We start from the raw sequence: 15,442 nt of genomic DNA, 5'->3' as shown, positions 1-15,442 counted from the left end.
GAGATGCTTATCTGTGCGTTGAATACTCACTGATTTCACGTATCTGTTGTTTTTATTAGTGTGCGATGATCGCTCAGCCACATTTATCACATCAAGAGCCAACAGACACAGTGTGATTTTGATGGAGCACATACATTAACGGCAGTTCTGATGCTGCAGCCGTCTAGCTAAGTGCCAGGCATTAATGTACAATTTCTCAGTAAAGGGAGAGTCTTTTACGAGAATAATTCACCACAAACGCTGCCGCTGAAACACTGCACGACTGCAGATGCGCCTCCACAAAGCCCACGGAGAGATAATTTAATCACCATTTAATGACATCTCTCATTAAACTGAATGCCTTTTGAAATGACTGTGATCTGAATGGTGTATGAGTAAGAGCCATATACACAAGAGTGCTTTACAATGACTACTGTATGGCTGCTTGGAACGCTTGTGAGTCAGGAAGCGTGAACTGGATGCTCCATTTATCAGCTAGTTAGAGAGAGCTGCTGTGGGTATTGTGCCGTTGTTATATTACGGGACATCAAAAAAATCTACACACGTTCCATCATTGTCACCCAAACCTTCGGAAGGTCTTGTGCAGCCCATACCTTGCTGGATCTGAGCCGTTCTGGTGGCACGAGGGGGACCTATGCGATATTAGGCAGGTGTTTTTTGTATTTTCTCCATAGTTTAGCTGAGCTAATTAACCCACCCACTCACTAGGACCCTCCCCACATCACTCACAATGCTCCCTAGGAGGGTGAGGACACTTTCCAAACTGCCGCCAATACCAGTGCAGCATTACTAGGCAGCCTATGCACTCGAAGGAAATCCGCCAGATCACCGGCTCTGATACATCAGCCAAAAGACGTGTGAGCTAGCCAGCATCACAATCATAGTGATGAGGGGAGAGAGCCCTCGCTCTACCCACCCAGAGACAGCATGGCCATGTCTGCTGCTCTCAGGCCCCGGCTGCTGATGGCGAAGCTGCATGACCAGGATTCAAACTTGCAACCCTTGGGCCACAGTGTCCGCGTCTTAGTCTACTGAACCACCCGGAGCACCGGCAGGTGGTTTTAATGTTATGGCTTTTAAATGAGTGATGATTTATTGATGCATTACTAAGATGCATTGTAACTTCATATAACTTATATATCAACTACAATACCCATAATGCCATGGACAGGAACTGCAGCCACAACACAGCAGACATCCTTGGTGGTCTAGAGTAGTGGGATTGTGGTAAGTAGGTGGATGTTTGCTTTTGATGGAGTCTCTACTGTCCAGTTGCATTGCTGTGAGGATTTGATTGCATTCAGTGACAAGAACTTTAGTGAGTTCAGGACACTGACCTCACCACCCCGCCTTATCGCCAACTACCCAACTCATCCCAGACGTATTGAATAGAGAATTACCATTTTCGAGAACACAGATCCACTGCTCTGCTGCTCAATGCTGGGAGGCTTTGTACCCCTCTAGCCCACGCCTGGCATTAGGCAGCATGGTGCCAATATGTTCATGTTTACCTGCTTCAGAGAGTCCTATTCTATTGGCAGTACTTCTCTACAAGGATTAGACAAGCTGTGTGTGTGTGTGAATTTGCAAATCTGTGTCAGCAATGGTTGCAACCTAAAGTAGTTGACTGCATTTATTGGAAGGGGTGTCCACAAACATTTGGACATATCTAAAAGTGAAGGCCCTGAAATCAGTATAGGTAAAATCGCCATCGGCTGCAAGATTTGTTGTGTATCAGCATCAGTAAGGCCCAAATAAACAGATATTGCAGGCAGCCTTTCCCTTGTCCATCAGAGGACAGAAACCGATTAAAGGTTAATGTGCATCAATCAGATGGGTTACAGTCCCTCACTGTTGAAAAGTGCTGGTTGTGTTCCTCAGGAATTCCTGACTGACCGTCACCACTGACCTTTCTCACAGCTGGGCACGTCCCCGCTCCACGTGAGATCCCACTGACACATGAGGATTTCAGAGCCCACCACCTGGAAGCCCGGATAGCACTGGTACGTCACCACCGTCCCATGGATCAAGTCGGGATGGGACGTGCTCTTCCAGCCATTGGAAATCTCTGGCAGCTCGGAGCACGTGTCATTCCGGGCCACCTCTGTGGACAGAAGCGGGGGTTAGCATTATGCTAATCAGGCTATTTTCGAATTGATTGACTGTCTGGTCAATTTTAACCGGATCGTTAGAACAGGGCTGAACAGTACTAGCAATTTCACAGTTGGCCACTGACCGCGCTGACCCGCGCTGAGTGCCAAAAGCCCGGTGCAGCCGAGTGGACAGGCACGGAAAGGAGGCATGGCACTGAGGTGACACAGCGTGCACCATTTTGCATGTAAACGAGTCCACAGCCAGAGAGCACGGTGCCATCCTTTCACAGTGATTGTTCACAGTGCTACGTGCCAAGGTGGGGCACTGCCAAGCAGGCTGGCAGGACCAGCGCTAGCTGTGACACCAGCGGCCGAGGGGGGCCACCGCTCAGCCAGTGTGACATGTTTGGGCAAAACAAGCCACAATGGGAATGTCATTACCATCATGAGGCTTCTGAGAAAAAAATGAACTGTGCATCTACTCACCTGTTAAAAAATGAATTAGCGCCCCCTTCCTGCCCTTTTTATACTACGCCGGTTCATAACTCGGAATGTCAATGGCGAACATTTCGGAAAGAGCTACCTACCAAAGAAATGCACCACAAAGCCGTTGTTGTAGCCGTAGATGTTAGTGGCTGGATCGGACTGGAACTGGATGGTCACGTCAGCCATGGAGGTGTAGAGTCTGAATTTGGGGAGGGCACCACTGTACTGGCCCAGGATGTTGGCTGTGAGGTCATCGCCGTCGTAAAACGTCAAGACGTCATTCTTACCGAGGTGAAGGCTACGAGAGGAGAGGCAAAACCATTGTTATGTAGGGTGACCATCACACAGTGACCGTCACCTTTATTGGTAACCCCTGCTTTGTCCTTACATTCACTGACCGCTTATGTACTGGACAATTTCAGACTGTAGGCCATCCTGATTAGATTTTGGATTTATTAGCCATCCTGCATTGGTCAGTTCCTGACTACAGGAGCACTGTAGATGTTAGATCCGATATGGACTACAGATCCAGTGTCAGTGTTATTATTTGGGAGGTGGACAATTTTCATCTGACTTGGACAAGTTTACGACATGTGCCGACAGGGCGCGGAGACGAAGGCCAAGAAACTGACCTTTGATAACTACTGATAATAAAGTGGGAACTGCTACACAACAGTATATCCCACAACAACCTACAATATGATCCATGCTGAGCTGAGCCTAAAAAACATCAGTAAATGAGCTGCAGCTGAAACTGATGATATACTGTGTACGATGTTTAGTCTGTGGCTCCGCCCCTTCAGTCTGTTTACTGTATATTCCCATCTGAACGTTAGACCTCCCCCTATCGCATGATGTTCCCAGCCTCAGAGGTTTTTGCCAGTGGAGTGCTGAGGCCTTGCTGGGATGAGCAGCAGTTAGACCGTAGGGCCGGTGTAGAGCTGATAAAGCTCTGAAAGTGCTTTATGACATGAAAACAAAACAAAACAAGTGAATTAGGTGAGAAAGTTCACTTTTCCGGTCTGCTTTGATGTCAGCGATACCTCCTTTCCAGCTATCCTGTCCCAGTGAGATCTGCACGAGAACACTGGGCGGGAATTCTTTGTGCTGGATCTAAATCCAGAGCCAAATCGAGGAGCGGCAACTTGAAATAAACACTGAATAATTCAAATTTTCTCCAGCTAATGAATATGTAGAGTTCCGCGCATGTATTTGCGTAATGGGAATAAAATGATCCATTTATGATAATGCTCCATTTTAGCCCCATTTGACTAGCTTACTCTCACCAAGAACGCAGCAGTAGCTTCAGGCAAGCTCTCCAGTCATTAACCAGCCTGTGTGGAATCGGCTCTATTTGGCGTGGTCTGTCGAGTCTCCGGGGCAAGCCTGGTCAGAGCCGATATATTCACACCGCCCTAGTTCAGAGTCATTTGCATTTTGATGAACTGCTTCAGAAGTTGAGGCTATTTGAACTGTTTACTTTTAAGAGCGGCCCACGTTTGCTCAGATAAACAGACGCGGCCATCTCGTAATGCAGAAGAGGGCGTCTGAGGGCCTGCATTTGGTGCCCCTTTCTACCACTTTTGAATAATTGGCGTTCAGCGGTTTCCCCGCAGTTATAAATGAACACTGTGTTTATTTGAACCTGCAGGGGAAATGATAATAGGCAGTGGCAGAAATAGAAAGCTCAGGGACTGCGTGAATTCATGATTTGGGTGGTGATAATTGATCCATCCATCCTCCACCCAAAATTCGTTCAGCTGTAGAAGAAGCTTTAGGGAATGCTGGCAAAAGATCCAGTTCATTGTAATATATCATATTTGTTTGTTTTTTTAAAAAAGAGGACACTGGGGACACGCAGGCTTCCATCGAGGATGGGATGTTGTGGCTAAGGGGCTTTGTGTAGTACTAAGTTGTAGAACCGCTGGCAGTGGGCGGGTGTGAGGGTGGTCGTGAGTTATAGATCTCGAAACCAGGCAACTGTGTTAATGAATAAACTGTATTAATTAATAAACATGTACTTATTTAGCAAAAATAATTAAATAGCATATATGATCAAATATCTCCTATCATGTCAAATAATGTGTTTTAAAATAATGAAAATAATTAAATATAAGTATTAATAAGTAAAATAACTACTTTTATGACCTGATACATAACATTATTAATATTTTATCTAAAAAATAAACAATACATCAACAAAAATAAACATGAATACACTAATAAAATAAAATCTTTGAAGTTCCCAGTTCCATTGGACACTGTTTAGTGTGATTGCCTTGGTGCTGTGGTGGGAGCCAGTTTCACCGATGGTTGACGTAGATTCAGGTACATATAGACCAATCAGGGTGGTGAGAAGGCGGGACCTTATTCAATTGTTGGAAAAGTCGTTTTTACAAGACGAGTGAACAAGAAAGCCACCACAAACTCGAATTTACGAGTGGGACAGTCAGACCTTTCTACAAGCCCTGACTTTCTGAGTTGGGGGCATGTCCAATGATTGAGCAGGTGTCCCAATACTTTTGTCCATGTAGTGTACACATATACACAGCTGTGCATGTGCTATAAAGTTCTTATGTAGGAAGCCTTCAAATGGTGGCAATATGTAGTACCTTACCATCCTACCTAGAAACACCTACACTGGAGTAATCCAGAGTAATCCATCAAACCACTGCTTTGTATTTTTTTTTTACAGCAGCACTCAACATTATTCAGCTTCTACAGAAACAATTTGTGAATTTTTCCAAGAAAACTCTCTTCCTCCAAGTTCTGGAGTCCTGGGGACGCCCATCCCTCAAAATCCAAACACCCTCGCCCATGTAAATGCAGTCGGGGCACAGCGTGAACGGTGGCACGGATTTGAGGGGCGCGTGATTGATGGGTACAAGAGGATTGAGCTTTTCTGCTGCTATCAGTTCTCTCCAAAGTGCTCTTCAGGTTCGCTGGTGGTGAATATTAATATGGGCCATCCTCTGCCTCTCCTGATGCCTGTCACAGCGTGCCTGTTCTGGAGTGCCGTCCGAGAGCTTTTCCCCTGCTTATCTCGTCATTTGGTTTAGAGGGTTTTTTTTTTTTCACCCCCTCCTCTCCTCCTCTCCTCCTCTCCTCCTCCCCTCCTCTCCTCCACCCGGCCTGAATAAATGTCACTGTTGTGTAAATGCTCAGCGCGTCCCTGGCCGGGTCTCCCTGACCTCACCCCCCTGGTAAAGGTTAATGCACTCCAGAGTCGGGCCCATGGGTGGACAGTTCAAGCTGTGCTCGGCTTTGTCATATCACAAAGAATCAAAGCTGACCTAGCCAGGCTCCGCCCACTTTTGTAGCTTGGACAATAGTTTCCAGAACTCTGGACAGCTCCCCATTTCTGCTCATCTAATAAGAAACTGTGATAGCATATAGCGTTAGCATACAGCATCAAACCACAGCAGCGCAGTGCTACACGGTAGCGTAGCATTTTAAGCTGTGAACTAGAGATGTAATCCTTCACACGGTTTATCATTTGACTTGCTACTGAACAAAGGAGGGCCTGAAAACGGGCCTTATATCAAAACCCTAGTAGAAATAGCCTTCAGTAACTTCAGTGTGTTATTCTAAGCCATTTCTACTGGCCAGATTTAAACAGTCAAAAATTGAAAAAGATTGAAAACAGCACAAATGGACAAAAGTAAGGGGACACCTGCTCACACTTTGTTTCTTCTGGAATAAATGATATTAATAATGAGAATAAATGAGTTTGTCCTGCTTTTGTTGGAGTAAAAAGCTCTACTCTTCTCTACTGTCCAGGGAATAAAGCTTTCAACATTTTGGAACAGCACTGCTGTGAGGATTTGATTCCAATTAACGACAAGAGCGTTAGTGAGGTCAGGATGTGGGATAATGATGATCACCAACCCACCTTATCATCCACAACTCCCCAACTCATCCCAAAAGTACTGAATGGAGCAGCAAACCTTCATTTCAGAGCATGAAGAGAAAGGGACATAATCAAAGTCATCAAAATAAAACTAAATTATAATAGTAGTAATAAAGAAAAATGAAAAATATATCAAATATTTATCATAGTTATTTTTTGCCCGCCATGGAGGACTGTATAGACTTTTTATGTATTTACAGAAACAACAGAAATGATGTCCATTTACTACAGGAGTAACATGTATATAAGTATAAGTATAGGGGTCTGCATAGACAGATGAACACACATGAACAAGGGAACAGAAACTATATTAAGGGTTAGATATTTATATACATTGCATGTGTAATATGTATTGCTCTCATTGCGTGTGCTAGTGGTAGTGTGCTGTGGGGTGGAGGAATTCTAGTGTGTGGATTTGGGATTCTGGTACTCATTACTGAAGCAGCTCTGTGAGGAGCTTCTACATGGGTTTGGTGAAGTCCAGATTAGTAGATGTCCAGTGAGTGATGGACATGCTATTTTTTGACTTCCAAGTCATGAGAATAGTCTTTTTGGTGATAATCGGCTACAATGTAGCCTTCCACTAAAGTCCTGCTGAAATTCGGAAACACACATTCACTCAAATCCAAACTCCTCCAGGCTTGAAACTGTACCTGTAATGACAGTAAATGCAGCAGATATGGTCTGGCTGCCAAACCTCAGACTAAGCCTGCAGTAACGAGGCTTTTCAGGGGCGAATCACTCAGCCGATGTCATCCTGCATGTGCTACATGCGCGAGTCTGACGAAGCTACGCATGTTTGTGAATACTTTTTCTAATCATTTGGATCGAATGGGCTTAAGCAGGTCTAATTAAACGGGAGGCTGCCCTCAGGGCAGCAGCACTGGAGTGGATCTGCGTGTCTTGGTCTGCTGCCTACACGTCAGTCGACACATTTGGGCTTAACTAACTCTCCGAGCTCCCCCCGGAATACGAATGACATGCGAAAGAGAAGCCAGAGAGAAAGAGAGAGAGAGAGAGGAGAAGGAATGGAGTAAATGGCGAGACTGAGCCAGCGATCCCTGCAGCGAAGGGAACGGAAAACAAATCTATCCCTGTCCTCCAGCTCTCAGTACCTAGGCCATGTTTTGTTGACAATGAAAGTAAAGAGTCTTCGCCTAGAGGGTCCATAGATATCAACAACCTTGTTTTTTGGGGGGTAGAAGAACATTGAAGAGATGTGCTTGGGTTGAAAATCAACAAAACCACTGCTGAGAGGTAGGAAAGTGAGAGAGAAGTGCAAAGAAATGGCCTGTGTCTCCTCCACGATCATCGGAATAACACTCAGTGGCCAGTTTATTAGAAACCCAAAGATTACAGCTCATCTTCTAGTGCACAGTTTGTGGTAGCAACCATCTAGCCCTTTAACAATGGTCGGTTTCTGACCACACAGAGCTGCTCTAGGCTCTCAACTTGGAAGTGACAGACCCAAATATGAGAATACAGACAGTGCAGAAAATGACTCAGCATATCGTAATTATCAAACCACACCATGATCTCCAAAACTGCTTCTCCAACTTCACAGGAGGAGGAAAAACTTTCAATGGAAGTCAATGTACAAAGATTTTATTCCAATTTGGAGGCCAATTTGGAGCATTTCTATTGGTCCATTCATCCAATAGAATATGGACATTTCATTGGACAGCAGTGATATTAGCTGTTCTCGCACCCTATCTGGACGACCTTAGAGCACTTTGTAGGAGAGGTCGTCAACATAGACATCTCAGATGCTTTCCCAACAATGCTTGGGAAAAATGGGGAGCCACTGCCAACCACCGCCTGCCATTGGCTGTGTTTAATAGGTAGGAAATGCTGACCCACTCAGACAGGCACCCAGTCATGCCTGTACAGAAGTTTAGTAATCTAGCCTTCTGTTTTATTGCGTGAAAATGCTAATAGCTAATGACAACACAGGGCCTGGCTCGTAATTTCTGTTGTAGTTCGTCCCAAATGTGTTCGATGGACAGTTGATGGTGGACCAACTGACATCCAATTAAGGCCGACACACACCGACTGTGCTTCGTCGCACCTAAACAAATGTCAAAAATGATTGTTTTTTTTGCCGCAGACAAAACTATATCATAACAGTAATATATTATCGACTTCTGACTTGAACTTAACATGAAATGCGAGAATACAAGTACTTTAAAGGAAACTTCTCTTGGGGCAGCCTGGTTCTGTACAGCTTCTTGACGTCACGTGATGCTTGCAAGGAACTTGGATGAGGAGAAGTCGATCAACAAAGCAGGGAAATACCCAGAACTATACGCCGTTAGTCACAGCTTGAACTTGAACTTGAGCTACTGTATAAAATGTTCATTGGTGCTCTCCCTCAGTGCGACGTGGTCCGTCCGTGACGGCCTTGACAGAACCACGCTGGAATTCGGTCCCATTCTTTCGCTAATGTGGGTAAAGACAGAGTGCAAGGCTAGGGACTCGATTTTATACACCTGTGGCAGTGCCACTGAATGAAACACCTGAATTCAATGATTAAGAGGTGCGTCCCAATACTTTTGTCCACATAGTGTATTTATACATAGTGGCAATTTTCACTAACACTGAGCTTTAAGTGACGTGTGAACATCTCTGGAGTGTCCTGATCTCCCACTCTAGCCACAAGCTAATATCATATCCCCTGGCTAACACGCTAGCCCCAAGCTAACATGCCAGCTATAGTACAATCCATTGCGATACAATATGAATGTGATTCAATTCAATACAACACACTGTATTCTTACATCCCTACAGACACCTTATAGCACCCCTGCCCCGACCACACTCCACAGCACAGCACCGACTACAGGCGATCCATTTTCCGAACTTGTGAAGCGCTAATTAAAGCCAGTGTGGTTTCCAAATCGAACTGTGGTAGAGCTATATTTGGACCAAACAGGTAAAGGTTGCCGCTGTATAAACCTGCCACCGCAAAAGTGGCCCAGCTCAGTACTCCAGAACCTGTCGGAGAGCAGCTCTCTCAGCACTGCTTAGACCCCTTCCTTAATACTTGCTGAAACATCATAGAACTGGAAAGAGTACTTTGCTCGGTACGATGGCCCTCTCCAGATGTCCCTAAAGGACTCCAATACCAGGCTCGGCCTTGCCCGAACAAGCTTTTAAAGGGATTGAATGAGGTCCTGAACAATAAAAAAATGAGTCTTTTCTGCTGATTTAACTCTCTTGCTTTTTAATTAGAAAAGTTAAGTATCGGTTTTTGAAATGCCAAAGTGTTGGCCTGCCTCCCAGCCAGCGCAGGGCTTTAAAAATGAGGGCTTATTAATCACCACAGCCCACGAAAATCTATTGCCCTCAGGGGCATAGCTCACTCCCACCCGGCCCGGGCCTGGGGCTTACTGCCAGCCCAGAGCCTGGCCAAAGAAGACAGATGGCAGCAAAGGAGTTTTAGGCTCTTTTTAGTAGCGGAGGCAGCACAGTTACAACAATCTCCGTCTCTCCTGTCGTTTCATGGTTTCTCAAGCATCGGCTGAGAAAAGTAAAGCTATGTAAAGCTTTGGGAGAGACAGTTACATTGACTGTGTGGTATTTCTCACATCATCATCATTATAAAGCTAAACGTCTCATTATCTGCCGATTCAAACAATCGAATATCAGCTCAACTTCAAGCAGTTGTTTCTCAGGGCTCTATAAGAGGGTGTCCCCTCAAATACATACATATACTGTAGATCTTGTGCTGCTCCACTGACACAGCCTGCAGCAAAACTCAGACCAGATATCCCATTGAATCCCAGTGGCATACAATAATGTGTCAACAACACAGCTCCAACCTGCCAAGGCATGGACTCTATAGCAAGTCGGTACGATGGCCCTCTCTAGATGTCAGCCTGCAAAGACATGGACCTCTGATGTGACCTGTGCATCCTGCACCAAGGATGTTACAGCAGATCCATAAATCCATCCTGCAAGTTGTGAAAGTTGTGGATCCTCCAGGGAACTTTTTTCCCCACAGACACTCAATCGTATTAAGATCTGGGGAATTTGGAGGGCAGAGCAACACCTTGAAGTCTTTGCCAGGGTCCTCAAACTGCTGTCAAATGCACAGAGTGTGGAAGGGTGCGCTATCCTGCTGGAGGAGACCTTTGCCATCAAGGAATCTGTGGAAACATTCATCTGGGGCAATGGGACTGAATGATACACTTCTGAAGTCAGTGATTACGAGGAGTGTCCCAATACTTTTGTCCATATAGTAGTCATTTCCAGTTGTCTTCCTAAAGATTTCAAGTATTTTTGGAACAACAGGAAACTGTCTGTGCCAAAATACGGGCTATCTGGTCACCCTACCGATTCAGCTGACCAGTCTGGACAAAACTATGAGTGGTACTAAGACCCAGACTACTTACAATCTGGCCCGATCCAAATTCATTCAACCCTATTCATCACCAAATTATCACATCAGGTTCCGCACCCCCCAACCAACCCCGCACCCACCAACTCCAGCTGCCCAGGTGTTAAGCCGAGCACCTGCATGCTTGGCCGGCGAGGCTGCGTCTTAATGAGCGCCGGGCCGGCCCTCCTGTTTATGCTAAATCAATTAATCAGCCGTCATTATGCACACTGGTCCTGAGTAATTGCGGGCTGGCGAGCGCTGCATAATGATAATGGGAGAGCGAAAGCGTTCTCATTAGTGGGGAGAAGTGGGCGACCACCCCTGTAATGAGCCCACCAGCACATAGACCCCCCCGCCCCCCCCCCCCTTCCCTCCAGCTGTGTCTTCTTTCACAGCTCTTATTCACTGGGGACAAGAAGGCTCGGGTGGGCTGCTTCCGTAGCCCCACATAGAGGTTTTTTTTTTGGAGGAAAATGGAGCAGGTAGGGGCTTACGCTGAAACACTAGAGATATACAGGGTGTGCTGCTGTTTCTGAGTCTACATGGCAAAATACCAGTGCACTGCAATACCTCTGAGTTTCCCAAAAACCAGCAATCTGAGCTCCAAGAGCACTTGGGGCGAAGTGCAGTGCCGAGTATTGTGGTCTACGTACTGACTTTTGTATTTGGCAGCATTCGTGAAGCTGTACCCCCTCGGTGTCGGTGTGGTGAATGATGGAGGAAAGGGAGGAGACGGGGTGGAGGTGGGTGCAGCGTTTGTTCGACACTGAGCTGAACTGGGAAGTGGGGGTATATAAGGGGCTTGAGGACCAGGAGGAGGAGTCCGTGGCGTAGGCCTCCCACCAGACTTTAGTTGTGTCATTAACTTCACTTATTATACCAGTTCTGAAATCTGATTGGCTGATCAACAAATTAATTAAAATCCATACAAAGAATAATAAAAAGTATTTTTATTATTATTATTATTATATTGTAGTTTAATACTATTTTGAAAGGCAATACAACTATGAATGGATTGGAATGTGACTTCAATTATTATTATTTTATTTGAATTATTATAATTAATGGGTGTTCAAACCTCTGCATATGACTATACTATATACGCACAAACATTGGACAAAAGTATTGAGACACACCTCCTAATCATTAAACTCAGCTGTTTCATTCATTCCTATTGCCAGAGCTGTATAACATCCAGCCCCTAGTCATGAAGGTGTCTACCTTTCCACACATTAGTAAAAGACTGGGTGCTTCTGAAGAGCTCACTGAATCCCAGCGTGGTTCTGTAATAGGAGCCAGTATTAGAATTCAGTTTGTGAAATTTCCTGACCACTAAGTGTTATCCATCGATAACACTGGGATGAAGTAGAAAGATAGCGAGCCAGTCCCTTTCGTCCAACATCAGTGTCCGACCTCACAAATGCTCTTCTGGACGAATGAGCGGAAATTCCCCACATACACTCTCCAAAATCTTGTAAAAAGCCTCCCAAGAAGAGTGGAAGCTGTTAGAGCTTCAAATGGGGGACCACCTCCGTATTTGTGCATATTGATTTAGAACAGGATGTCCTAAAAGCTTTTGTAGGTGTAATGTGTAGGCGTCCCAATACTTTAAAAATTTTATTTATTTGTTTAGTGTGAAGCTCGATCGACAAGATAAGATGCTTATGGGACATCCAGCCCTGTTTGGTTAGTGTTTTTAAGAACTAGGTAACAAATAAAGTGTGAGGCTTTGGGAAACTCACCCCTGTATGAGCGGAAAAGGCGTTTTTATGGCGGTTTGAATTTGATGAGAGGTAAAGAACCCTGCCCTTCATATTTCTGCCTTGTTGTTGTCATTGTCCTGTCAGCTGCAGACTGGACTCTGTCCACCCTGAATGCAAATCAAGTGTAAATTTACACACATTATGTAACTATGTAACCTATGTAATTAATTATGTGTTGTACACCAACACACACACACTCACACATTGGAACAGAGGGGCAGGCAACACTCCGTCTCTGTGAAACCACTTCACTGCAAAGGAATACAGATGAATCCACCCATGCTCCGCCCACAAGCATGTCCATTTGTAGCTACTGGACAAATGTTTGTCCAATCTTAAAGAGGCCATACGATGAGTTTATTCAGCATTTACATACTTTTTTACTGTATAAACATAAATATTACAATTAATTTACCACCCTGTTATTTAGCAACATAATGAATCAATGAATCAAAGAATCAATTAGGGATAAAGAGCAGTCCGAAAACGATCATATAAAAATGAATGATAAAATCTTGCAGCCAGTGTTGCATATCCTGCCTGCCACAGGCTCGTTTGGGGGTGGTGTGTGCGCCCACTGGGGGATTTCTGAAGAAACATGGCCCAGAGACAAAAACCCTGACCTCGCTCCGTCTGCTCCAACGATCTGCTCATCCTGAGCTTTCTGGGAATCTGCTGTAGCAGCACAGATGAGCATTGAGGAATGTGTGTGTGTGTCTTTGTGTGTGTGTGTGTGTGTGTATTCATATGTGACACGGAGCAGAGCTCCAGAATCGAACGCTGTCATTAATGCTCACATGGTGGCCCATCCACAGGATGAATGGCAGATGAACTCCGACAGCTTTCAGCACAAAGCACCCGAGGTGGCGGCGCATCCACATAATGACAGAGCCGTGAGCGCGGAAAATAAATGCAAATGGAAAAAACACATCTTAATCAGAGGACCCGAATTATTCCGTCATTTGTGACAAAAAGAAAGTCTGAAATGCTTCATGTCTTTATGAACTATTCCAAATAATGTCTCAATTAACCAAAAAAAAAAAAAAAAACTAACAAGAAAAACAGGCAAAAGTGTAAACCCAAGTGTAAACTGCTCTGTACTCACACACACACACACACACACACACAATCACACTTTTACTGAATTATCTTTCCCTTTTAAAATAGACGTTATTAAAGCATCCCAACAGTTATTTGAGCGGTCATTGTGCCAAATAGCTCTAAAGAACCCCTAAAGAACCACTTTTCTCTTCAGATTTCAGCCATTTACAGAAGATCAGCTCACAGTTTTTGCAAAACTACACTGCAGATTCATACTGGATTAAATCATTCCACAGTTACTGCTGTCAGATTGTAAATACCTACACACTACAGATTCATAGTGGATTACAAACACTGCATAGTTAATTCAGTACAAGTTGTAGATTCAAACTGGATTAAAATCACCACACACTCTACAGATTCATACCGGTTTAACTTATTACTGTCAGATGGTAAACACCTCCACACCTCACATTCATACTGGATACTGGATCACTTCACATTTCATACTACCTCAGACTGTAGAAACAACACACTACACAGATTCATACTGGAATGAATGTACTCCACAGTTATTACCGTCAAGCTGTGGACACAATACACGTTGTAGATTCATACTGGATTAAAAGCATTTCACAGTTCTTATGGTTTCAGACTGCTAAAACAACACACTGTAGATTCATTCTGGATAGAATCACTCCACAATTCTAACAGTCTGTCTCAGACTGTTGAAACTGTAGACTAAATGTAGATTATTACCATTTCAGACTGTAAAAACTACACACACTGCAAATTCATACTTGATTCATACTGGTTTAACTTATTACTCTCAGATGGTAAAAACCTACACACTACACATTCATACTGGATTAAAATCGCTCCAGAGTTCTTACTATTTCAGACAGTAGAAACTACCCACACTGCAGATTCATACTGGATTAATCCTACTGGATTCATACTGGATTACAGTCTTTACAATCACACTGTAAAAACAACATAGGTTGTAGATTTAAACTGGATTACTCCACAGTTCTTACCCTTACAGACTGCTGAAACAACACACTGTAGATTCATACTGGTTAGAATCCCTCCACAGTTCTTACTGTCGCAGACTGTTGAAACAACACCCACTGTAAACTCATACTGGAATAAAATCCACAATTATTACCATCTCACACTGTAAAAAATACACACACTGCAGATTCATACTGGATAGAATCACTCAACAGTTCTTACTGTCCTAGACTGTGGAAACAACAACCACTGTAAACTCATACTGGAATAAAATCTCACCACAGTTAATACCATCTCAGACTGTAAAAACTACACACACTGCAAATTCATACTGGATTCATACTGGTTTAACTTATTACTGTCAGATGGTAAAAACCTACAAACTTCATATTCATACTGGATTAAAATCCCACCACAGTTCTTACTACCTCAGACTGTAGAAACTCCACACACTGCAGATTCATACTGGATTCATACTGGCCAGATGGTAAAAAGCTACACACTTTACATTCATACTGGTTAGAATCACTCCACAGTTCTTACCATCATAAACTGTAGAAACTCCACACACTGCAGATTCATACTGGATTACAATCAAGTCTGTTATTATCTGCATAGTGGTCTGTCTACTGGTAAAACTACTCCACTTCTAGTAGGCCTTTCGAACGACCTCCTGCCTCCAAACTTAACTGACTAACTCTTCACTGATGGTTCTTCAGACCACGGTAGAAGAACTCTCTCTCTTTTTAAAGCC

At 44.2% G+C, this 15,442-nt stretch overlaps 1 protein-coding gene across 3 annotated transcripts in view; it reads right to left on the bottom strand.

The window, feature by feature from the left end:
* The window catches only part of sez6a (seizure related 6 homolog a), a 203,921-nt gene that overhangs the window by 18,564 nt on the left and 169,915 nt on the right, over positions 1-15,442 (bottom strand). For all 3 annotated transcript variants that reach the window (XR_011977612.1, XM_072658151.1, XM_072658150.1), the window contains exons 10-11: positions 2,681-2,877; positions 1,910-2,104 (exon numbers count right to left, since the gene is read on the bottom strand). Coding sequence is in view for 2 of the 3 variants with exons in the window: in XM_072658151.1 (XP_072514252.1) it covers positions 1,910-2,104; positions 2,681-2,877 (392 nt within the window). In the remaining variant the exon portion in view is untranslated. The remainder of the gene's footprint in view (positions 1-1,909; positions 2,105-2,680; positions 2,878-15,442) is intronic.

Source organism: Salminus brasiliensis, chromosome 16 (genome assembly GCF_030463535.1).
Source record: "Salminus brasiliensis chromosome 16, fSalBra1.hap2, whole genome shotgun sequence".
NCBI lineage: Eukaryota > Metazoa > Chordata > Actinopteri > Characiformes > Bryconidae > Salminus > Salminus brasiliensis.
This window is presented reverse-complemented; position numbering and strand designations above follow the sequence as displayed.